This window comes from Hesperophylax consimilis, chromosome 9 (assembly GCF_061612785.1).
Source record: "Hesperophylax consimilis isolate HC1 chromosome 9, BYU_Hcon_1.0, whole genome shotgun sequence".
Classification (NCBI taxonomy): Eukaryota; Metazoa; Arthropoda; class Insecta; order Trichoptera; family Limnephilidae; genus Hesperophylax; species Hesperophylax consimilis.
Window position 1 is genome coordinate 7510787 of NC_142844.1, and position 27772 is coordinate 7538558.

Consider the following 27772-nt stretch of genomic DNA (forward strand, 5'->3'; position numbering starts at 1 on the left):
ATACAACTTATCTTGGCTGCAAAGTGTAAACACACCATGTAGATGAGGGAGTCCTCTTTTTTGCTGATCAATTACAGAAGTATACACCCAACAAATTACCTTTCCAAAAACATGTTTCTCAGTCATATCATGAATAAATTCCTTCACTTTTAGATGGAAAACCTTGGCTACTATATCAGGCCTGTCCGCGGCCGATTGATAATGTTCCAATTCGGTTGGTATTTCTGTCCATTTGGGATTGCATGTAAAAGTTATGACGACGACAGGACGACCAAATTTACGTACCATTGCCATTGAAACTTGATAAAGTTTATTCACATGGCGTGGTCCACCAGTAAATGAAGATGGAAGAATGACTGTATTACCTGCACATACTCCTCTATCAGTGGCTAAATTTCTTACATGGTTTTGCAAACCTTGATAGCATTCCACTCTGAGGTGTCGTTGGTTTTTCCTAATGTAATCTAGGCGACCAGATTGGTAAATAATGTAAGCATGAATTAAATACTGTTGAAAAAGTTTACCCGCATAATGGATTGGATTAAATATGTTTCTTCGCACTGCTAATTTACTTGCATAAAACTACATAGCAGTTACAGTATGACATTGAGCAGTACAGAAATCAGCATGATGCTGAAAGCCTGGAGTCCAACCACATTTACCTGATGGAAATAGTAGTGGGAAAACCATGGGATCTAAATGCTTTGATAAAGTTGCCATCCTTTGAGGTCCTTCAACATTTTTAGGTTAAACAGCGATATCTATACCCGATGACAAATTCCCGTCTGTCTGCTACGTAAACCATAGCGATACCGTGAGAACTGGTTGGAGCATTGTACCTCTGATGAACGTGTAAATAATAGACGTATATCTCTCACCTGCCCACCCTCAGCCGCAATGCGTATTTCTTCTTCCTCGACAGCTTCTTTTAGTTCAATCATCAATTATTTGCATTATATTTTTATAGCAATCGGCATAACATGGATGACTCATACGCACTCTAACAGCCTCATCAGGATCATATAGATAAAGCTGAGCATAGGAAGGTATTTTACCTGCAACTTGTATACTTCTGGAAGTCAGATGATAAACCTAACCAATTTTTTTAAAACAATATGGACCATTACCTGGGATATTAGCTATTTGCGCTCCAAATGAGGCAAATCTATTAACACTGTATACATCAAGTAGCATTTGTATTGACAAACAAAATTCCTAAAGTTTTTAGATTGACTACAATCTCCTGTCAATCATTCGTGCTGGAGGATAAGCTAAAATTTGTAGTATATGGCACTTCAATCGCTTGGTAAATTTCCCTCTCATTCGAACATTCCGAAATTTGACCAATTCTGGTAAAATATTGCCCACATACCTTTTAGCCATAGTAATTAAATTGAAATAATAATCTGAAAACAAACATTTCTTTTTAGCGATTCACAGCGATAGTTTTTAAAAGAAATATCTACGGTTATCACGTCAATAATAATTCTGTAATTATCACATATTAAACATGACAGCTGATGACAGCGAATGGGGTCGGTGTTGTAATATCAAAAAAATAATTAATTACGTATTTAAGTATCGAGTGGAACTGGTTATTTTTTATTTAATTTATGATGGTGGATTTATAATTATAAATTATATTTATTATTTATAATTATTTATAATTATAATATATCTCACATTAAATAATCACACTGACATTGTACATTGCTTGACACTAACTGGCTATAAAAGTTTTTTACATTTTTTCCATATACGCTGGCAACACTGAACAATCTGTCTTTCGCGTGAATAATGATAAACGTCAAATTTTAATACGTAATTGTGGATAATTTTTACTGTAATGTAATGAATCCAATGGATTGTCAACTTTCTAAAACATATTTTCTTCGATATTATCCAAAAATTATATGAGCATCGTGTCATTTTCAAATCGTGCCTTAATTTTCAAGTTAGCGGAATTTAACTGAAACAGACAATTTAAATTTGACCAATGAGAGGGCCTACACCGTCCAGACGCTAGAGTATTAATAATATCAGATGCTTTCCGGAAGGCGCAGAATATAATCATTGGAACATTTGCAGTAACGGTTAATTAATACATAAACTAAGTAAAATATTTGCAACAAATGTTACATTTATTATAATATTGTTGGCTTATGTTTACACAAATTAATGCATGCATCAAAATTTAAGTGAGGTTTTAGCATCAATTTATATTAAAATCTAAATAAAATAACGTCATTACTGCAGTTTATCATTTTTTACATGCGAATTATAATTCATCATCATGTTTACGAAAATTATATAAATTCCGTGGCATTGAAATTGATAATGTAATCTAAAGTTCAATATTTTTATTGGATCGAATTGTATTTTATGTGAATCGATAAAAAAAAATCCTTGACCCAGTGTTATCACAAGGTTGCGAAACAGTGTGCATTTTTTTAACCTTTGCAAATTGTAAATCTAATCGTTTATTTGACAAGTGGTATGATGTTTGATACTTTGAATTCATTTCAATGTTTAAAAATATTCTTTTAACATGAATCGATTCCCTTTGATAAAAATTGGATTTACGGGAGTCAAGAAGACGATGAACTATTTCATGAAATCGGTAGTTTCGAATCACCTGCTACATCAGATTCTTGGCGAGCGTCATTATGATTCATTCAAAGAAATCAATTCGTAACTCTATGAGTATTACAACAATCGTTCAAACTTGAACGAAATGAACTTTTTTTAACCACTCGAGCGATTTTTCGAAACGTTTTGAGCGATCGCTTGTCATAATATGTCAAATTTATAGAACCTTAATTATGGGATAAACGGCGAAATCTAGGTGAATTAGTAGGCTTTTAACCGCAGTAAGCAGTTCACATGTTTCCATGTTAATATTTTGAGGAATGATTTTAATAAAATAATATGGTAAATGTATGCATGGCTTTCAGGGGGGCAGTAGAAGACTTAAAGAAAATTAGGGGGCGTTAATGAAATCTAGAAGGGCGACGGCAGAAAAATTCTATATTTAAACATCCGACGGAATCTAGATGAATTAACAAATTGTTATAATAAAATCCTTCCTGTCGGAAAAAAATAATGCAACAAGTGGAGTTCCACAGGATTCACACCTTGGCCCAATCTTATTTATCTTGTTGATAAATGATCTTATAAAAATATTTCATGATGTAACTATCTAACTGATGACCTCAAAATGTATAGAACTATTCAAAATATTTACCATTGCAACATTCTTCAAGACAACGAAAATTTGGTGTAATGAAAATAGACTTTTTAAATATCTCAAAATGTCAAATAGGTAGATTTTATCGAATAAAAAATCCATGATTTTTGATAACAATGCTCTTGAGACATGAACATAAATCAAAGACTTAGGCATCACTTTTCAATCAAATCTTTCATTTGTTAACCACAAAACAGAGATCTCTAATAAGAGCTTAAAAATGTTGGGATTTATAACTAGGCTAACCCTAAATTTTAACAATATAAAGTGTATTAAATTGTTTCATTTTGCCTATGTAAGAAGTCAACTTGAGTACAATTCTGCGGTCTGGAACTCACATTATAATATACATGTAAGTATATTAAGCAGTTGAAAGAATACAAAACAAATTCTTACGTTTTATAAATTAAAAAATGGGTATTCTAGCAATTATGTTCAACTACAACACTCTGTTAAATTATATGAATATGCTCAAATTGTCAGACAGACGAATTTTCACGGGCTTGGTATTTATAAATAAAATTCCAAATGATTTAGTTGATATTCCGGTATTGCTAGAATTGATAAGCTTTCGGATTCCACAACGTAATATTAGAAGTCAGGATTTATTTCAGTAGAGAAATTCTGTGACTAAATACCATATGTATTCCTCTTTGCCCAGAATATATATGTATCACTGTCATTGGATCCTCAAAGTTTAAAACTGAATCGAAGTACCCATTTTCAGTTCGTGCCGTTATTAATAAATTATGTTTGCAAAACTGTTTTTAAGATACGCAACAGATGGTAATATAAAAGAAAATAAGTTAAAATCTTTAAATGGGCGGAGGTTGAAATAAGTTTGAGTACCTGTGCTCTAGACCTTAGGAGAATAAATGCAGTTGTATTAGTAGCAAGCTGCTTAATGGACACATTTGCAATCCTGATGTTCTGTAACATATTACTTTGTATGTCCCCGATAACTTCACCAGAGCTAAGCAGCACAGACCTTTTATTTTTCTGAGATGGCTATTTTTCATTAAAACCTCAGTGAATTCAAGATAAGAATAATTATTTATTTTTAACACGCGACTGCATCGCAATTGATATAATTAATGTAAGTATGTAAGAATTGATGTACTCGTATATATGTTATTAATGATTGTAAATGTTGTGAAATGTTATTGGAATCACTGATTTTCACAATAAACAAAAATAAATAACACAAACTTGAATATTACATCGTTGACAAAAATAAGCATTTATTATTACGATTAAAAGCTTTCACTTTTGAAATCTCCGACGGTAAAAATAAATTCTCTAATCAAATTATTTTTATTTGTATTCACGACCACGGCAACATTATTTTCAGTTGAAAATTGTTTCAATAACCTAAAAATATTGATTGTTTAATTATTTACCAATGGGTCAGTGGCTTAGTTTGCATCGCGTCTGATCCCTTCGGATGCGTCTGAGGCTGGCTAAGTACTCCATCACGACACAAACAAAATTTTCCGCTTACTTTTATGGTAGTAAGAGATTTTCTAATGTTTTCAGATTATTTGTAATCCGGGTGAATCGGGTTGTAAATCTTCAGCAGAATAAAATTAATTTTATTTATTGTTTTTGTATTTAGTTCGTAGAACTCCTGTCAGTTTCAAGGCCATTTTAAAACTGTCAGTTGAACAAACAGACAGCTATAACAATAACAAAAACCAAAAAATACTTGCAGAACTTCATAATTATACTATTCAATTTGATTTTAATTAAATTAAAAGAAAAAAAATTAAATTAACAATTAAATTAAAAAACCATTAATATTCCGTTTAATAATTCTCAGAAATATGATTATATATTATAATTCTCTTTTTTATGATACCTGCAGTGTTAATTGCAATGTAAAAAAACCATCCAGACAAATAAAATAATTAACATTATAATAAAAATCAGGCAATGATTTTATAATTTGTGAGATTTTATAATCTGCACGTGTAAACAAACCATAAAATTGAATAGCAAGAAATTTAATATAATTACTATGCATTTGTATTCTTGTCACTTACGTATTTACACATTAAGGACGAAATAAATTATACTCATTCTGATGTGTTATTGCTTTTTATAATTACAAAACGTTAAATATTAATGATTGTAAATGCTTAATGTGTTTGCAAGATGCAAATAATATTGAATTATGTTGGGAAATAGGAATTTAGTAACCTTATCATTCCAAGATTAATGTAGTATGCAAATATTTAATTCAGTATCATCATAATATGATACGAAACAATAATCTTTCTGGAAAAGTGCTTAATGAATTGCAGCAAACACAGTTTTTTTTATAAATTCATGTTATTGAATAAGAAAATTGATTCTCATAAGAATCGATAGTCTAATTTTGTATGTGGTGATAATCGCTTGACCAAAATATGTTAACATTTACGGTGGTCAATAATTGAAGAAAATTCATTTAAGTAATCACCGTTTTTTATACTCATCGATCCAGATTCTGTTTTTTATTTTAATATTTAATTTATCTATAATTTTTTTTAATATTTTATATCTGCTATACATCTACTCTAAAACTATTATAATAATATTCTATTATCATTGTTCATCTTTACCAACGAAACAAGTGTTTAACTACTTTCTACAAGTGAACCCTGCCCTTCACCTGCCTCACCTTGCCTAGTCTTCTGCTCCAAATCTTTTGGTGTTTACCTCTTTAAGACCAGCCGGCCCTGTTAGGAAACCGCCAAACGCCAGAAGCGAGCAGAGAGACAACAGCACACCCAGTGCCCACTGCCCAACATTCACCGAGCGCCGGGTGCGGGAGGCAGATTGCAATAAACTACATCAACTTTTAGAACTATCATCACTATCGGCCGTAAAGGAGCATTCTCATCGGGTGAAGACACGCTTTGGACCCGGCGCCCAAATCTACAGTCTTGTGTGGACTCCTGTTTGAATTTTTTTTTTTAAATTTGGACTTCAAAACATTGCGATATAATCCACGAAAAACTGCAAGATTTTTAGCTTCCTTAACATTTAGGACGGGTTGGTTCACCGAATTTGAATAATTTCAAAGTTGATTTTCAAGTTCTTATAAGATTTTATTACTATATCATTATTGATCAGTTGCTTCACAAAACTGAAATAGTAACAGAACTTAGATAGAACCTTCAAAGAACTTGAAAATTTACTTTGAAATTTGATGAATTATTTAAACCCGGGAGTTCGTTAAACATTAAAAACATTTTAAAAAAAAGTGGGTGTGTCAAGCCTACGCAAGACAGAAGTGAAACTTCTAGTATTCCTCTCTCTCTATTTTCATTTCATCATCTCTATTTTCTCTCTTAGGTTAGTTTGAAAATTAGAGGTTAAATAATTCAACGACGAAGCATGGATTTGATAGGATATTTCCTCTTGTGCCACTGATGTGTTCATCACCTCTATCTCGTCACTACTCATTTTTAACACTGAAATTCTGTACCAAACCGTATGAACCACAATCAATTACGTATTTCACTCGTATTACACTCACGACGCAGTATACTAACCAAGCAGCTGATGCTTGGCGTGGCGCAGTTCGCTGGTGTCTGAGAGAGAGGAAAGAAGAGAAGAGAGAGAACGTTCGTGAGCGGCTCCCCCACCTCAACAAGCGCATATGGTGAGAGAGGGACAGTGAACGGTGAGCGGTGGTGGGGGTACCCGCATTTTCGTGTCGATCCTGACTCGGTTTTACTCCGTCCCCGAAAATCCATTACGCGCCTAAAGAAGTTTCACTTCAAAAATATATTATTTTGTGTTCCCGATAAATTTGTATTAGGAAGAATAAAATCGTTGCAGCTTCTCGTAGGATAGCCATGAACTCTACTAAAATCGTTGTAGCTTCTCGTAGGATAGCCATGAACTCTACTAAAATCGTTGCAGCTCTTCCTAGAATAGCTATGAACTCTACTAAAATCGTTGTAGCTTCTAGTAGGATAGCCATGAACTCTACTAAAATCGTTGCAGCTTCTCGTAGGATAGCCATGAACTCTGCTAAAATCGTTGCAGCTTCTCGTAGGATAGCCATGAACTCTGCTAAAATCGTTGCAGCTTCTCGTAGGATAGCCATGAACTCTGCTAAAATCGTTGCAGCTTCTCGTAGGATAGCCATGAACTCTGCTAAAATCGTTGCAGCTTCTCGTAGGATAGCCATGAACTCTACTAAAATCGTTGCAGCTTTCCGTAGGATAGCCATGAACTATACAATCAATTTTTTGTAATAAAAAAATTATAAATAAATAATGGGGTATTAAAGACTAAACATTGCTATGGTATTGCATTATTTTAACTTGTGTTGTATTGCTCAGAAAAATTACATTTATGGAGTAATTCAGGTGGGATGCTATGTAACAGTGGTGTTGTTGACCAATTTACTTGTTTTAAGGCAGGGGTGGGGAACTTGTGGCCCGCTGCCCGTATTCGGCCCGCGAGGCTTTTTGGTGCGGCCCGCGAGCACTTTCGGTGCGGCCTGATGACAAAGTATAAAAACATAATTTCAGAACGCGTGAACAATTTTCTCTCAGAAAGGTTCTTTGCCCCTGTTTCAAAGGTCTAATTTTCAATTTATCCTACTTAAGAAGTTTACCTTTTTTGCATTTTATTTATTTACCTTAAATATAGACCCTCAAAATATCATATATATACGCCTAAAAAAGCTTTTACAAAAGGCTCTTTTTTTGAGTTTACATTTCTTAGTGTTAATTTTTAATTTGTTATCGATTGTAATTCCTAAATATTTAATTTCTTCTACGTCTTCAATATTTTGAGGGTCTATATTTGAGGTAATAAGTTCGTTTAGTTTTTTTACGTAACACAATGAATTTACTTTTAGTTACATTTAATGAGATCTCAGACATCACATCCACGAATTCAAATCAGTTTTTGTTTGTTTTCAAAAAATGGATTAAGTATGTGAACATAATTTTTAATTACTGATGATAATTTATTTAAGTGCATTATTTTGCAAAATGTCCTAGTGTCCTAGTGTGTACAATCCCATTCTCAGATCATCAGTATTAGTGTTGAAAAATTGCATGTAGTGATATTGTAATCGAAGTATCAAGTTCCTTAGGAAATGCCTTAACCAACAAAAAACGTGTTACTGATAGAAGTGGACTCCTTGCGGAGAGCTGAGACCGGGAAACTTCTTGTCTAGACTCCTCCAATATCATTTTACTGTTATTGTGGTTACAGCAAACCTTTTTTTAAGAAAATAATCCATTTACCCGAGTTGGACACGCCAGGCTGGAAACCGCAGTATCATTATTAATATTGATTATGTATGTAATCTGGTTTGTGAAAAATCCTTGCAAGGACTAAACATCCAACTAACCATCTCGTCTTTTCTCCTCACGGGAAAATAAGAAGCTTTGTCTCTCTTCTCTTCAGTAAATGTCACTTCACTATGTGATTCACTTGATCGTGTTATGTCTTCCCATATCCGCTTCCAATCAGAAGCCTTTCTTGTTGTTGATGTCTATAAAGAAGTGTATCTGTAGCAGGCAGGTGGGCAGCCTGGCTTTGTTTTTTACAGACAAATTGACAGTATTCAGATATTGATGATATTTTGCACACTTTATGTTCAAAAAAAGGGCACGGTCACTGTCTACATGACATTTCGGATAACCACCCGAGCCTTCCTTTCCACCCGTAAAAGCAGAATGTTGATACTTCTCGATGAAATTGTGCAGATTTGACGTACAAAATAAGAGGAAAATTACTGTGTACAGCTAAAAACTCTGCGTAAAAGCAAAACCTCCTAGATCACAAGGCCGGAACACTGAATCAAATCAGCCTCCTAACTTGTATAAAACCTAATTTTTTTTTAAAATTAACTAAAATGTTTTTTTAAATAAGAATTAATTGAAAAAAAGGATTTTTTTGTAAAGTCCCATTCAAGTTAGAAGGCTGCTTTGAATAAGTGTTCCGGCCTTGTGATCTAAGAGGTTTCAGTAAAACCTGGAAAATGACCGGGACTTGAGTCAGTTCGCAATAAAACTACATTCAGTCCTCCATTAATGTTTTATCTGTCTTCTTGTCTCTCGCGAACATTCTTCCCGTTAATGAATTTAATCATGAACATACACTATTTTCGCAGTGTTCTCGTAACTTTTAGTTCAAATAGCATGACTTTATACTCTCTTATATCCACCATTCTGCAAACATTCTTCAGTCTTCCTAGACTTAGTGAAAAAATAATCTTGATTTAATTGTACTTTTTCAGTTGATACGGGCTTTGTACATCTAAAATATTATAATAGATCATATGCATATTTTCAAAACTTGTGTACGAAAAATCAAAACCAAGTGGTCGAAGGCTTTGCTAGAATCATGCGCATAATTGGTTCTTGTTAATGGTTGGTTTACGTTTGAAACCTTGAATTTCACTAAGGTGTTGTCGCTTCACTGGCTTTAGTTACTCATATCTAAATAATAATTAAGTTTTTTTAAGCTGCGCTCGTGTTTTGGTTTGCGATTTCACTTTCTGCTGTGCCTAGGGCTACCAGAAATATTTAAAACTCTTTATTTTTTTACTCTTTTTATGATCTTGTTGGCTCGAAACCGTATAAAATGTCTAAAATGGCAACGTGGTTAAAAAGAGAGGTTATGGCACGCGACATGGTTAGTATTGTTTTCTTCATAATCTAAAGGATAATCATAATGTTATTTTATCTAGTTGTGATCACACCACTTCTTCTTCGGTCTCTTCGGTTCTCTTGCGGTCGGCAGATTGGACGGAACCGCGCCTCACAATTTTGTATTGGCCCTTTGCCACTTGCTACATTAATATAATATTATCATAATGTAGAGCGAATGAACGAAGAGAGGAGTGAATATTCTACGTGAATGTGAAAGGTAGAAGAAGTCGGGGACGCCCGAGGAAGACAAGACACGTTCAAGTAAACCAGATACTTGAGCCTGGCCATATCTGGAATCGGAATAACAGAAGACTATGTATGAGACGATGTATGAATGAGAATGAAGCAATCAGTGTGTGCCAAGACCGAGTTGTGACCGAAACGGTGGAATTGTTAGGTAGTTAGTTTAGATCGTATCGTAGTTTCTTGTCTCTTCTGTTAGTCCCGATTTTGACTTAACCCGACGCAAGTAATTGATTCACTAGTAATTGGGACTTAAACATTCAACATCTTCTTGAAGCCACCCTAACTTCTTGTTCTATTTTGTAATTATCACATATACATGTACACTCCGCTAGCCCTAACTATATAAAAAACATAATAAATTGGGACATACGAATTAAAAAGCTAGTCTGCGCACAACTGGAGTGTTAATGTGTAATGCATGATGCTATGTAGGCAGTGGAATCCTAACCAAGTGCGTTACCTTTACTGGTTTATATTTCCACATAAGACCTAGTAGGGAATACGTTTCTAGACCTTTCTCAACCAAGTTTATCCGTGGTTAGGTTTTTTGCCGCCTCTCTTAAAAAATAGAAAAGTTGTTTCGAAATAAAAGTGTTCTACAGAATTAATCTATATCAGATGACAACAATTTGAAAACATACATACATTAAGGTGAATCAAAATTTACCCAAAAAAAGTAATAGCAATTAGGAATTGGTAAACTTGCTTAAATATTTTACACATTTTTAAAAAGACGGTATGTATTTTAATACTAATACTCAACCTTGTACGTGTCATTATAATTACGGGCGCATTCGGACATTTCACTTTTGATACATAACCCATAAATTGTTGCTCAACTTTCGGGGCTTAACGATTCTTTTTAGTATCAATTTGATAACATTTGGTCATGAAAACACCATTAATATGGTGCTAACTAAATCATAAGCCATTAGTAATTAACATTATTACATTGGCACGTGATATCATATTAATATTAAAGCTGTTGAATCATCTGGGGGTCTAGCACAGTTTAATTGCATCTCAACATACATAAATCATGTTTTTACTCATAAAAATCAACCTCAATTCGATGAAGCCTGTATCGAGGCTAAGCATTTACATTTGAGTGAAGCAAACATAGAGTAATCACAAACATAAAGTAATACTACAGGGTTTTCCAATAAGAGGTGTTATTTTGATGTTCAATCGGAAAAGATCAATGGTTTCGTTGCTTGTGTGGCACGTAGCGCCATCTTGTTGAAAGTAAACGTTGTCCAGATCAATACCATTCAATTTCGGCCATAAAAAATCATTAATCATCTCTCGATAGCGCATTACATTCACCGTAACTGTTGCTCCAGCCTCATTTTCGAAAAAGTAAGGTCCAATGACTGCGCCGGACCATAAACCGCACCAAACAGTCACACGTCGATGATAGAGAGGCTTTTCAACAATAACTCTTGGGTTTTCCGAGCCCCAAATGCGACAATTTTGCGTGTTGACGAAGCCACCGAGGTGGAAATGGGCCTCATCACTCAAGATGATTCGCATTTGATTCATTCAAGTGAATTTTAATAATTTCAATGAGTTGTTGAAGCGTTTAAAGTTCCATTTTTATTAATGACGTAGTTTCTACTTGTCAAATGTTAATAAATGACAGCTTCAAAAGTAACATCTACCGAAATAGCGGGCTATTCAAAATAACACCTCTTATTGGAAAACCCTGTACATAAAAACACAACATATTTCAAAAAGATAGAAAAAATATGTATAAAGTGAGTAACCAGATGGGTAATTTGATAGTATATTGTAACAATATTTGAACCATAACTAATTATTTATCATTATTCACAGGAAGAAACAAAGTACCTAGATAATAAATACAACCAGGGTGGCGTTCAGTTTTTAGCAAATGGGACTTAATATAAAATCTCATTACTTAAGAAAGGACAAGGATGAAAAAAATATTAAGATAATCGTCTGTCAATACAAACATCCTAACTTTTTAAATTTAACTAAATTATTGGTAGACTTGGTTTTTGAAGAATATTAAACATAAGTGGCGCCTGATATAAATAGTTTCTTTGACTAAAAGAAATTTTAGTATGTACCGCCACAAAGTTCAATGTAGATCCAATTATAGTTCTTTCTGCAAATTTAATATTGATAAAAAATCGAAAAAGTATTTTAGTGACATATAGCTGTTTTATACTAACGTTACACCCTATAAAGTAGATTGGATGGATAACAGAGTTTTATTTTACAGTTAAATCGATTACTTTAAGATATCGGATCGATGAGTTTAACTACCGTTGAATTTATACTGATTTCCCGACCACGGTCGCACTATTGATATTCAGACCGATGTAGATAATGCAATAAATCAGGAATCGATACAACGACAAGGCAATATAATCGATAAGGCGACTACGTAAAAGTTAAAAATACTAATAAATTTACAATGTCGAATTGTTGAAATATTAACTTTAATATACGAGTACATTGGCTTTTGATACTAAAGAGGGAGTTTAATTAGTTCATGAATTCCTCAGGCATATCATAACTAACAACTTTCTCGAAACTGTTAAGGGATCAATTGAACGCGTCTTAGATGAATGAATAAAGTCTATGGATCGTGCATATTGTTAGCTTATCCGACACCTTGAAAGCCGCGCTAAAAGTAGCGGTCTTTGTCTACCGACTGTCAGAATCATATTCTGACCGTGCTCGCAAATATCGCCAACTGACCATAGAAGACGGATTTCGTTATTACCGATCGTCCGTGCTAGACCTCCTGGGTTTGTAAAATGATAATGGGAAGGGGATATGATAGATTTTCATTGGTAGTATTAAGTATATTGCTTACATTTTCTTCCTACTGGCACTGAGTAGGTGAGGTCCTGAAATTCGATGTCGACGGGAGGTCTCCGCGGGAGGTGGGTCAGTCTCTTCACGTGCGTTTCACTCTGAACCTCCATGTTTAGTTGCACGTGGTAACCCAATATTATAATATACCACTGCTTAAACTATCGACACGTCACTGCACAATGTCCTCAACCGTAGAAATGGGTCATAACTAGAAAGAAAGAAAAAGCAAACATTTATTAATACAAGAGACAACGTATTCTTAATTGTTTAAACATTAAAAAAGGCATACTATTTCCGAAGTTATGGCTATTATAAGTGAGCGAGGCAGAGTCGTATTCGAACCTACGTTTTTCACACTGGTGTACAAGATATCTCAAGAACTACTAAACCTGTTTTCACACTGTTGTACAAGATAACTTAAGAACTACTAAACCTATGTTCACACTGGTGTACAAGATATCTCAAGAACTACTAAACCTATTTTAACACTGGTGTACAAGATATCTTAAGAACTACTAAACCTATTTTAACACTGATGTACAAGATATCTCAAAAACTACTTAACTTATGACAACATATTTTACCGGGCAGGTAATTTTACATTTGGACCGGTCAGTGGTTGAGTGGGCATAGCGCTTGGGTCTCACCCGAGCGTCGCGTGTTCGATTCCTCGGCTGGCTAAGTCCTCCATCACAACACAAGCAACATTTTCGGCTTTCTGTGGTGGTAGTAGGAGATTTTCAAACATTGTTGGGTTATTCGTGACCCGGGAATGTTTGTCTTTCTTTAAAAAAAAATAAAAATATATATATATATGTATACAGACCACGCCTGATTTGCGATGATTTCAAAGAAAACAAGTGCACCATCAGTAAAAATTTTCTAAAGAGGATCCTACTTGATGGCTCATATCTCCGTTATTTTTTTAATTTGTTGTTATTTCAAATTATTCATAATACTACAATGTATTCGTGTAAATTAGGAGATTTTCAAACATTGTTGGGTTATTCGTGACCCGGGAATGTTTGTCTTTCTTTTAAAAAATTATCTCCGTTATTTTTTTATTTGTTGTTATTTCAAATTATTCATAATACTACAATGTATTCGTGTAAATTAGGAGATTTTCAAACATTGTTGGGTTATTCGTGACCCGGGAATGTTTGTCTTTCTTTTAAAAAAAAAAAAAAAAAAAAAAATATATATATATATATATACAGACCACGCCTGATTTGCGATGATTTCAAAGAAAACAAGTGCACCATCAGTAAAAAATTTTTAAAGAGGATCCTACTTGATGGCTCATATCTCCGTTATTTTTTTATTTGTTGTTATTTCAAATTATTCATAATACTACAATGTATTCGTGTAAATTAAAAAAAAAGTTACATATTTAACAGCTGCTTCAAAATTTATGTTTACTTTTATACATATTTTTCGGATCGCCTAGGGAATGATTTTTTAACGTTTTGTTGTTGTTGCAAGCGAACGCAGAACACTAAAGCACAGTGATGATTTTATTGTAAACCCAACAAAAAAATATATCTTCGTAATGATTTCCTATCATCTTAATATTGTTATTTGTACAGTTTGAACTTTCTTTAAACTCAAAAATTGTTTGACAGGTATTTTTTACTATTCATCAATGACAAACAATATTGTATCAATTTTATTACCACTAAAAGTGTTTTGAAAGACCTCGGTTATACGACTTAAAGGTGGTAAAATTGTTAAACCGTACCAAATGCAAAGGTTAAACTTTTAAAGGTGAATTTATTTGGTGTTTTGCAGTCCTTGGCTATCTTAAATTTCCCAAGCGTGTCGCTCAGTTCTCGCTGAGCTAAAGGTGCGAGTAAGTACTTCATTAAGCTAACTAGGTATGTGATTAAAAAAACTTTGGTACCTACAGACAAATTATTTTACAGAGCGCACGTTTAAATGTATTTGTGCACACCGATAGCGCCAAAAACTAGTTTAGAGCTCTTGTCCGCAGTCCCCTTTTACCCGGCATTAGCCCACATATACTGAGTGCAAAGCGACATTTATTAATTATTATATTTATTCAAGAAAATGTGTTGTTTTCTCTTAATTAATAAATCAAAACCAAAATTTGTAAGTAGGTAGGTACTTAAATAACTACCTACCTACTTAATTATAAGCCACACATTTTATGGAACATATTATTGTTTCAAATAAGGAATTATACAATTTGTTAAGAAACATCACTATCTTAATGACAATTCTTTTTTCAAACTTTCTTTAGGCAGGAAGGTACTATAATATTGAATAATGCACCATAATATTGAATAATATACATTACTATTAAATAATTTACCATAATATTGAATACTGTACCATAATTTTGAATAAAGTGCAATAATATTGAACAATGTACCATAATATTGAATAATTTTATTTATTACACGCCCTTGTGGGCTTTTCTTTAAAATAAAATACAAGCATTTTGTATCAGAGTAAACACTTAAAAATTAATACAATAAAGAAGAATGTAAACATAATGGCAAAAATGAATCCTCACGCATATAATTGAGTTTAAAAGATTCAACAAAACAAAATAGTAGAAGCGGAGAAGTTATATGGGTACATAGGTCTATTTGTGTCTAGAAGAATAAAAGTGATAGAATATACAACATTCATACTGATTAGTTTTCAAATGAAATATATCACCCAGATCAGAATATGTTTCCGAGATTGTGAAGTCTCGGAATCGGAAAATTTTGGTAAGCTAGTGTCCTGGTGTTATTGAAGTAAAAAGGTAAGAAATGTCAGCACGATTTTTTGGGAACATGGATATTGATACATTGAAGTAATCCGAGACAGTCAATTTTAAAATGTAGTATTCTTTGTAACAGTAATAATTTGTGCTTATTCTTCTTTCTGAAAGTTTCAATAGAGACATTTTATCCAAGAGGTAATTGTAATTTATGTTTTGTATAGGAATATGCAATTTATAATTTATAAACCTTAGAAACTTCCGTTGACTCTTTTCAATGTTATCTGAATGAATATTGAAAAATGGAGACCATAATGAAGAGTTATACTCAAGTTGGCATCTGACAAGGGTTTTATATAACATAATAAATGTTCCTAAATTATTGAAATCTTTTGCAGCTCTCAAAACAAAGCGGAGAGTCTTTAGGGCCTTGTTGATAATATTATTAATATGACATACAAAGGTGAGTTTACTGTCGAACATAATGCCTAGATCAATAATTTTATTAACACAAATTAAATTTTCATCATTTAATGAATATTGAAAAAAAAATAGGATTACTTATTTTGGAAAAATGAATGAACTGGCATTTATTTATGTTTAATGCTAATTTGTTGATTGAGCACCATTCAAAAAGATATCTCAAGTTAGTTTTAAGTGTAATACAATCATTAATGTGGTTAATCTCTTTATAAAGTTTCATGTCATCGGCAAACAGTAGAACTTTTATATCAGTAAATACATCAGTAATGTACCATAATATTTTATAAAGTAGCATAACATCGAATAATGTACCATAATATTGAATAATATCCCATAATATTAAGTCATTTATCATAATATTGAGTCAGGGCGCTGACATGTCAATGAAAATTATAATTTTTTGATCAATTTGTCCAAATGTAAGATAAAATTGACCTTACATACTTCGGACACCTACAAACCCTTCTATCATTGTATAACGTCTGTGGTTAAGATTGACGCATCGTATTTTTATGTACCTAGTTTTTTAGTAATTTATAATTTTCAGTGAGCATAGGTAGGTATATGTACATCTACATAATATTTGATATCTATATAGCAAAAATTTTGCTTAATATCTTCAGATTTTCATCATGCAATTATGCATAAAGTTTTGAGACATCATTTTATCTGTCAAACATTTTCCTTCTTCTTATTCCTTTATTATCTTTTTCCTTAACGATAAAGAACAAATAAAGTCGTTCAGTCGTCAAGCAATATAATCGATTTGACAATAATAATTGGAAATAAGTTCGTAATGATTTTAAATTTGAAGAGTAAATATTATCGTTTAATAACCGAGCAACACTTTGGATTTATTCCTGAAATGCTGGGAAGACCCAAAACGCGATCGATCGCGTGATCACGCCAAAATACGGAAGCAAATGAAATTCACAAAAAAACATTAATAGCAATAAGTCATGTGACCGGTACTTGACGGTTACACCAAAACTAAACGACTAAAACCACATTAATGTAAATAGTTATTATGCTGAAATATTGGCCGTACAAGGATTAACGCTCACAACACTTACATACATAAACACTTTTCCACAATCTTCACATTTGCCGTGATGATGGACAATGTAACGCTGTCCGAAATGTTGGCTAAGAAGATGGAAGCGCAAATGACACAATTACCCAAAAATTAACTACGAGAAATAAGTTATTTCGAATATATTTATATGACGGCCTCCGTGGTCGAGGGTTTAGGCTCTCGACTAGGTCGCGGGTTCAAATCCCGGCGTGCGCAAAATTTTATTTGATTAATTTGTATATTTATTAATTTAAAATAATAATAAATAGTATATTTGCAGAACGTTCCGTTCCGTTTCACGTTCCGAGTGAAAGATACTCTCAGTATTCCCCTGGTGTAAAACACCATTCAGAGTTGAAACGTTGCTAGAAATGGCTTTAGCCGTGTTTTTTTACCAAATCTGAATAGCCAGGTACTCCCCCACCTTCATCTTCCTTCCTCTCCCCATTATCTTCAGCCTCACAACATACCCCAATTGGGGAAGCCATAGTCTCACTGGCTCCAGACGATTGGGAGCAGTTGGGACTCTTGTGCGGTATTCACATAAAAAAGGAAAAAAGTAAGCCTGTAACTGTTTCGTTCACATTTACTTAAGTTAGTCAGAGCACTAGCAGAATATTTTTCCAAAAAAGCCAATAAACCAAGACTGTACTGTTTGTTGCAACAATTCTGAGAAAATTTAAATAATCTTGACACCAAAATGTGTCTGGACTTTTTGCTCTGAAACAACATTGCAAAAGTCATATAGATTTGTTCTTCTTTTGCGTCAAGGATTTAAGTCTATTTTTCTATGTTTCGCCATAATAACAAGTCGGAAGTTGCATGGAGTGTGAATAAGGCAATAGAATATGCAATATGTTGGCAGTAAAAACAACTAATTACTGAACGCAAGTAGGTTACATTGAATGTTCCATGGTAATTTACTGAGAATGAACAAAATCATGTTTCAAATGGCCTCATTTTGATTCCAGTGACTAAAAATTATAATAAATTATTATAAGCAATAATTAGTCAATTAGGAATTGAACCCGCCCCTTCTGATGTCCAGGGTCAGGTGCTCTGGACCACTGAGCTACGTCGGCTTATTTCCAACACGCCAAATAATTCAATATGTACTAGTACTTCAATCAACAATTATTGCTTATTTTATTTTTTCACCCGTAAACAACCAACTTTATTTTTATAGGAAAGACCTTGTTAGTATTAAATTTCCTACTAGATGGCGTCGAGACATATTATATCTAAATTTGTTGGTGAAATATTTTCACTTTTCAAATATTATTATTTTTTTTAATGATAAACTAATGTTTTTAAGACAATGTATTATGCATAGCACAAAGGATAAGAAATTATTATAAGCTTATTTGTATTGATATTTCAGGCGACTAATTATTGATTATAATAATTTATTATCCTTTGAGCTATGCCTAAAACCTAGTCTTATAAACATTATTTTATCATTAAAAAATTAAAATTAAAATATTTAACCATAAAAAAAGAGTAAATATTTTCTGTAAGATATTTGTATCAGACGTAATGTGTGACACACAAGACTGTAAGGGGCCGGTGATCCCAATCTGTGGAGGCGTGAGGCGTCTTCCTTCAGTGGCGTGGAGGGGTAGAACGGGGCCGTCTCTGAAGCCGCTGTAGCACTGGTCCGATTACTTGTCGCTTGTTCTTGATGCTGATTCCGGGTCTGGTCCAAAGGGGTAGGCAGTCCGTGGTCCAGGGTGAGGCGGGGGTCAGAGTGAAAGAAGGCGAGCAGAGTCAGAAGTCGGAGCGAGGTAGAGGGCAGAGCAGAGAGAGAGGTGTTGAGCTGGTGAGTGTTGCTGGAGATCTGACGTTTTGAGGGCATGTTGCACGTTTTATAGGCCACCGGCGGGCGCGCGGACGCTCACACGGGCCCACTTTCTCTTTGATTCCTGGAATCCGTGAGCCGTATTTGCGACGCTATCGCGGCGCCCCGCCGGGACGTCGGCCGGTAGTTTCGCACGATCCTCAGAACCGTGCCCGTGGGACGTAATGACGGCGTACCACCGGTCATTTGTGACGCTATGACGGCGCACGGCAAGGCTTCCCACTACGTTTTGGCACGGTTCTACCAATCGTGCCCGAATTAAAATATGAATATGATTTTACCAGCTCTCACATTACTTCTCTGCCCGTATACCTCTAGCCAAGCTCCGACGTTTCGTTTATTGTAACAATTTTACATTTTACATAACAATTTTACATAGCAATTTTACATAACAATTTTACATAGCAATTTTACAAATTTCTACATTTTACATTTTTGGGCAGTATATTTTACTTTAATAACAGGGCAAATAGCAAATTAATAATATGGGGCGACGTCAGCTGATATTGGAGCAGTACGTCCGTTACAATATTAAATACAGTCTAAATATTAATAATGAAATATAATTCATCAAACTGTAATAAACAAATATTTGGGCTCAAAACTTAAGCAAGACATAGAATATTAGAATATACAGAGTGTCCGGGGGTAAAGTACGCTAACAAACCATACGCATACCAAAATATTTTCGATGTAAGAATATTTATTTTCCCATAAAAACAATTCAAATTTTTTACTTAAAAACTCCCTTATAACTTCGAAATTTCAAAAAAAATGTTTAGTTTCTTTTTTACTTGTACTATCGTGTAGAATATTTTACTCCTTTTCCTTTACCCCCGAATAATCTGTATAAATGAAGCAAGAACGGTTTTGTACGCTTGAAGTGAATGAAAGCGATTAGAAAAAATGTACAGTAAAATATACATTTAAAATTTTTCATTTTGCATAAAACTGAGCTGTCATAAATGCATTTTATTAATTTACAAGCGGTTAAACTTATTACAACGATTGCAATTAGGTTTAAAACGGAAAGTTTTACATTGCATTCGCAAGGTTATCTGGCTTTAAATATGAAATGAAACTAAAATTGCATTCGAATATATATATATATATATATTTTTTTTAACTGTTGTTTTTCGATATCTGTCTCACTAGGATATACCTGTGTCGAGACAGACGTATTGGATAGATAAATAAGTATTTACATATTATTTGATACATGCACAACTATAACTAAAATATAAATTATAAAGTTGCATACATTTTAAACCGTGAAGACATAATAGAAAGTGTAGGTTATCCTAAAGGGATAACAATATTATAAATGTATAAGGAAAAGTTAAGATAAAATAGTTATTGAAATAATAAATGAAAGGTTAATAAAAGCAGTATACCCTAAGATAACATATATAACAATATTTCATAACATTAAATAACAGAGGTCAATCAGCATCTAGTTGGAGTATATACTTATAAGGGATGCATAATTTGTTTTGAGACATAACTAAATTATTTGTTGCGTACCTATAGATATTCTTCGCTGGTACTAGGTGCATAACGTTCATAAAACACATTCGCTGAACATGTTGAAACACGCTATCAAAGCTAGACATCGACGGAACTCGGTAGTTGCAACTGCCGTAAGTGCACGGTGCATATTTAGTGTGAAATGACAGCTGGTATTGCAGCGATGATGTCAGCGCGGTCCACAAAAATAATATTTAAATTCGTTGTTACACTAACGACACAATGCTTGGCTATTGCTCTAGGAACCGTCTTACTTTGCACCAGCTTGATGCCACGTTTGAAGAATGTACCATTGAACTTAATTTAGTAGTATCTAAAGTCTCGAAACAAATAAATGAACCTATCGATAGTGAACTTAATACTGCACAACTCACTTTACGTTGCGTCATGTATACAGCCGCGGTCAAAGCTCTTGTGATAAATCTGATCTGCAAACTTAAAAACGAAACGCTAAACCAACGGCGCTAAGCAGTAAGTTACCGTTCAAATACACAACAGAGAATAATAATAAGATAGAGAATGATAGTAACTTATTACACTTGTGTTTTACTTGAAGACATGTTTGGACGTTTTTAAACGAGAACTCAGTTCCTTTCCCTGAGCGGAAACTGTTTCACAGATAAAATTAAGGTATAATGTCACAAGACGCTGAATCTAATACAAGGCGTTTCACCAAATGATACAAAATTAAAGCCTTTTGATTAATTTTACAACTTTATAATATATGTGACTTTGTTACAAAGTGTGACATTCAGCAGTTTGACAAACTGGTTGCCTGTAGTTCTAATGGAATCGATCGATTGAAACTGAAAGTAAGTTCATTACAGGCATTATTACACAGAAAAAACACTGAAGCCATAAAAAGAAACCAACCACAGACGCTACGTTCAAAACCAAAGATTAATGGCCAATGACTGTAATGATATTGATTAATGTGAGTGATAATAATAAATTAGCCATACAATAGTAGCGATTATTCCAAACGCTTAGAATATATTATTAAATTAAAATATAATTCTCAAACAAAATAAATGTGCTTTTTTGCTGACGAAAACGTAAATACCACACTTACCGTTAAATAAATATTTTATTACACAATAAGCGTCGGTCCCTGAGTTTCTATTTCCCATTACTAATTGGAAACTTTAACGGAAAAAGCACTTTTTGTGTGCGTTTTTTAATCAAATATTTCAGGTTTTCTTCTTCCTTAGATTAAAAGGAAAACGAGGGCAAAAAACAAAAATAAACGAGCAATTGTACAGTTTTTTGTATTTATAAATAATTATGTCATAGTGCACAGATATTTAACTGGTTATTCGAGTGTGGAAATACTGAATTGCTTTCGTTTATTGACGTTATGATGGTCTTCACATACTCACTTTAAAATGCAATTTTAGATTATTCGTAAATCGATATTGACCCGTGGTGAACACTGTACAGGAATCCAGGTTAAATTTGAATAACAGTACTGAATTTGTAATCGTGGCTGGAGTGACGTAGAAAAATGCAGAGAATAATGCAGAGATAATAAGTAATTATAAGACCTCTTTACCGGTTCTCTAACCGAAATTCGAAATTATTGATGTAACAAAATATTGAACAATTATATTATAATATTAGTATAGGTATATTTGCGCGGTTTTATTTCGAATACTGTATAATAATGACTAGCCATTTAATAAATAAAGATTCGAAATTTTAAAATTGGCAATTCATACGGCATATATTCTGGTCTAGTAATGTGTAATTTCTATCACCTAAGAAATTCTAAAAATATAGTACTATAGGATTCATTTATGTCTTATACTGATTTATAAATGTGGAAATTCTAATTACCTATACAATTGTAAATGTTCTCCAAAATGCCATGGAAAGAAGCTCAGACTTGTGATGTCCCGAAAGAAATCATTCATCTGTTCTAAATGCAATTACTAATGTTATCCAAATTGACCCTGGTAATAAATTATATCTTTGCGATTCTTTCAAGGATAAAGAAACCATCCTGTCACTTCGAATGCAATCAACAATGTTCTCAAAAATTTGTTTTGACAGCATCGCCACTCCATTGTAATAATATTATGTACTAAATACACAATTTTGCTGTCCTGAAACGGGAATCCTTCCCAGATGGACAGACAAAGGTTCATTTTGTTTTGTATTGTTTGTAATTTATATATATATACCTACATATAAAATAAATTTAATTTTTTTTAATGTTTTTAAAGTAACTTTTAAAGTGACTGCTGACGCAGTTGACACGCAGGCTAGCCTAGTGAGGCAGGTTATGGGAAACATCAATTTAATATATTTGTTAACATATACCTACTCTTAGTTATAGTTGCAAATTTCTTAAATAAAGATGTTATTAGGTATTATAAATTCACCAAAAGTCTTAGATTTAGTGCAGCTTGCTTGATTGACGATAACAACTCTGGACTCGGGGACTTTGATTTCTAGGAGGTTCAGTAAATTTTTAGGAATATATTGCAGAATAGCTAATCATAATGACACTAATAATACTTTTGGTACATTTATTTATATATTCTACGCCCAAACGAGCTTTTACAACCATTCGATTACATAAGAGTTTAGTGCATTTCAACAAATAAAAGTTGGCTATTAATTATATAGTAATTCAATCCAGAAGAATAGTATTATGCTTAGCTATTATTGAGTTATGTTGCTATAGCCTTTTTGTAACTATATCCCGTGCAGTTGAAGACATCTACAATTTCTGCGAAATTATTGCCAACTGCATGCAATCTAGGTACAAAGTACAAGTGAATATACAAATTACTCAGTCTTGATATTGTTGTTGTAATTAAAAATAATGTTCGATCTAGTAGTTCTAGTTGGTATGTTGAAGGTGATTAGGTTCAATAAATTAGGGCTGTCCATAATTCCATTAACAATTTTAAAAATAAAAGTCAAGTCGGAAACGAGTCTTCTACCATTTGAAGACGGTTGAGTGGTCACGATTCTTGGCCACTAATCCGGGTGTCGCGGGTTCAAATCCCGCTGCCCAAGTAAATGTTATTTAATTAATGTATTCGATACATTCAGTAGCTCAGGTGAAATACCACAATTCAGAATCAAAACGTTGCTAGAATGGCTTTGGCCATGTTTGTTGACCAGATCCGAATAGCCAGATAAATCCTCATCTTCTTTTTACCCATCTCCTTCACATCTCACCATCTTCAGCCTCACAACATACCCCAAATGGGGATGCCATAGTCTCACTGGTCCAGACGGTTGGGACTCTTGTGCGGTACCTACTCATATAAAAAATAGATTATCGCACAGTTATACAGATAATCTAACGTATATTCTACAACCTACGTACAAATAGACGCAATGAATTTCTTTCAGGTGATCGTACAGATATAAAGATAACTTCATATCCACAGGTTATAGTTACAAGGCATTCGAATCGTAATCATTGCATCACAAATAAAACTAACAAAAGGTGTTCATCTATTCGAGTAAATTATTCAGCCAGTCGTGCCATTGTACGAACTGGAATAAAACACGAATGACGTACTGACTATGAAATGAATAAAACAGTTTTGGTGGATTTTTGTTGTACACTGTACTGTTCGTACATCTACTATATGCTGTGGCGGTTTGATCGCCTATTGTGGAATATTTTAGCATGATTAAACGCCTCTTCACTCGCCCAAGGTCATCTGAACACAATTGAATAAAAAACATTCGGTAAAACCGTACTGTACTTAAAGCGAAAGAAAAAATTCCTGCTAATCTGAGTGTATTTTTAATAATTGAGGAGTTTTTATAGAGTTATATTAGGAAGTTCTATTTTGAGTTAAGAAATCTGAAGCCCAGTTCATAATATACAACTAAAAAAAATTGATCAGAATAACGGATTATTTATACAGAATTTATTGTCAATACATATATACAATATCTTTACAAGGTATCCGGACACTCGTAGAACAATCAGAAAACTATTGAATCTATATCACATTTGGTGTCAAATTTTTGGTATAACTTTTTGTTATTTGCTCTTTAGTTTTCGAGTAAATCGAAGGCCGAATTTTGATATTTTTATGTCAAATTTGAAAAAAAACGGTCGCAATTAATATGAATCTCTTTTAAAATGCGTCGAAACGTAGACCCAAACGTTTTTAAGTTTTACAAACATATATATTATGTTGTTTTTGAAGATAATATCTATACATTTTTTATGCCGAAACGTTAATTATATGAAATTCCCTCGATAGAAAAAAATCGCGAAGTTAGCTCCTAAAATGATTTAAAACACGTTTTGTTCTGTTATTAAATTTGTTACATTTAATAACAGGGCATGAAACAAATCACAGTGGATCTTTAAATGCAACTAAAGCATTTGTCGAGAGAATTATGCTCTATTTCAAATGAGTCAAGTTTTATTAAATATTTTCATTTAATTATTTTTCATCGTTTTTAATATTAGCACGCTCCCTCGAACATTCGTATTTAATATCTCCCTTTCAAACCATATTCAAACGCTTACAAAAATAATGCTCAGAAGTAGTAGATTCACTAGTTTCCCGATTGTACTACAAGCTTCGCGACACCGAATGAAATTGGGTGGAATTAGATTACTCACGACATGGTCTCAAGATGGTCTCAATAGCTTCGTGGTTTGGAGCAGCTGAATTTGAGAGAATTAACTTGTATCTCTTACATTATATATTATAATGTATGAGATATATTTAATATTAACTTTGCGAATTTTGTTGATTACGCAAAAGACTTATTTCAACACTATTCCTAAATGGAAGTTATATTTTTGTAAACCAGTCAAATCGCTTTATTTTTTAATTTATATTTTGGTTATTTTTTATTTTGTTTCTTGCATATATTACCTATTTTTTAATGTAATTTTATTACTTTTATTTTTTCTCATAATTCAAAACTGTCTGTCATTAAAATGGTACCACCTACATGTAAAAGTTCTCTGGGCGTTAAATAAATAAATAAAATAAAAAATAAATAAAATAAATAAATTATGTTTTAATTAAAATACTTGTAATTATTATTCTTATGATGGTATTATTACCAGACACATTGCCTAAACAAAGACAAAATGAAGATAAGTCGTATGTCGGATCTGTTTCAATACATTACGGAAAAAATCAACGGAATCAAAGTTCCTAGTAAAGCCTTACAAAAAATGAACCCCAAGGTTCCGTTTCATTATACCAAAATATTAACACGGATTCATAAAAAAGGCTTTATAATTATAAAAAAATCTTAATATATCGTATAAAAGATGTGCGGTAAATGTGTGCATTGTGCATCAAAATATCAGCCAGAATTTGATAAAAAAGTGTCTTTGTTATTTTTCAGTGGGTAGGTACTTATATGTTTATCTTGAAATCTCTATTATGGGATTGAAATGCTTTTTTCAATTCATGTTTACGTGTAGATAAGCAAATAATTTATTTTAAAATTAATAAACCCAATATTCTTGCGCATAATTGACCTTGATGAAAAATGAATTGCAATACTGCTTTATTTATTGTTCGATAAGTATACTTATTACAGAAGTATACTCATTACAGAAGAATACTCATTACACTAGTATAGTCATTACAGAAGTATACTCATTACACTAGTATAGTCATTACAGAAGTATACTCATTACACTAATATAGTCAGTACAGCAGTATACTCATTACAGATGTATACTCGTAACAAAAGTACACCTATTACAGAAGTAAAAAAAATGAATTAAAATATTTTACGTCAATTATTGAATGTTTCAGACAGTTTTTTGGTGGTTGTTATTAAAATTATTTAAAAATATAAATAGGTACTAAACTACCTACGTGAATGAATGTTTTAAGGGTAAGCTACCTGCAGATCCTTAGGCCTGTTTTTGTCGATAATCGAAATTCCTAAGAATTTATATTGATTGTGTATTTTTCTAAATTGAAAAACAATTTATTTTGTGCATCGTCAGGTAAATATTGATGGACGTAACGCAGTTGAAAAACCACTGATTGGGCATGAGTAAAAAAAAGAGTATTAAAAAATATAGATATTTTTCATCTTAGGATGGGCACAGCTTTTCAGCCTTTTTAGCTTGCAAGCCACTGACTATCAGGACTAGTTTGTTTTCAAATTAATTTCAATTTCACTTTTGTTTTTTGGAATGAATAAATGCTAGTCTTGGAAGCGGAAATTAACCCACTTCCCGACATCGATCGAGTTAAATTCGACAGATAGACTCATTGTCGATGGTAATGTATTCTATTAACTCTGGTGGCAATAACGTACACACGCGTGAACATATATATGCATCGGTTTTGCAAACTTTAAATAAATTCCATCAGCTTCAAAAAAGTGGTTTAGTTCGTTTTTTCCGATAATCTAGCTCCTAAAACATAGACAACTCATTTACGAAAAACGACAATTTAAGAGATAAATTCGAAGGAAGTCGTTTATTTCATCTCAGATATTCTCTAGCTCCCCCCTTGGATGTTTGAATTTTCAATCCAAACTTACGTTATACAAGATTTTAGCTCGACGTTGATAGAGTTGTCGACTCCAGCTCCTGAGAAGGAAGGTACAATCTTCAGTCAAACCAAAAATTTATGTATTATAGTTGTAACCTCAACACAGGCTTGTCCTAGTGAGGACAATATATAAATAAAGAAAAAATAAATAGTAATAAAACTTTGTAGACTTTTTGAATTACAGTCTGTAAACTTATCAAAAAATACTAAAATTTCTTTTTATTTGTAACTTTTTCGCGGTAAGATCTTTTGAACAGTATTACACTTTCTAAAATCAAAGATGATGTGATCATTGCTAATTTATTTATTTATGTTTCTTCACCACCTTCCAACCTTTCCACTCCCTAACCTTACTCCCATTTGGCTTAAATGAGTGACTAAAGCGACCCACCATCACATTCGTGTACCACTGCATACTAAAACTGAACCATCAGACACGATCTGATTGCACATAAGATTATTATTGTTGTGCAACCTGATGGATTGTCAGAAATTTCATCCTTGATGTGATGGATTATAGCAAAAAATGTTCCTTTCATTTTATCTACAAATCATTGAAAGTT

At 33.0% G+C, this 27772-nt stretch overlaps 1 protein-coding gene across 1 annotated transcript in view; it reads right to left on the reverse strand.

The window, feature by feature from the left end:
- The window catches only part of LOC149420852 (ATP-binding cassette sub-family G member 4-like), a 90797-nt gene that overhangs the window by 52023 nt on the left and 11002 nt on the right, over positions 1–27772 (reverse strand). The window contains exon 2 of the mRNA XM_089635579.1: positions 13010–13219. Within this exon, the coding sequence (XP_089491705.1) occupies positions 13010–13121 (112 nt within the window). The 5' untranslated portion in view covers positions 13122–13219. The remainder of the gene's footprint in view (positions 1–13009; positions 13220–27772) is intronic.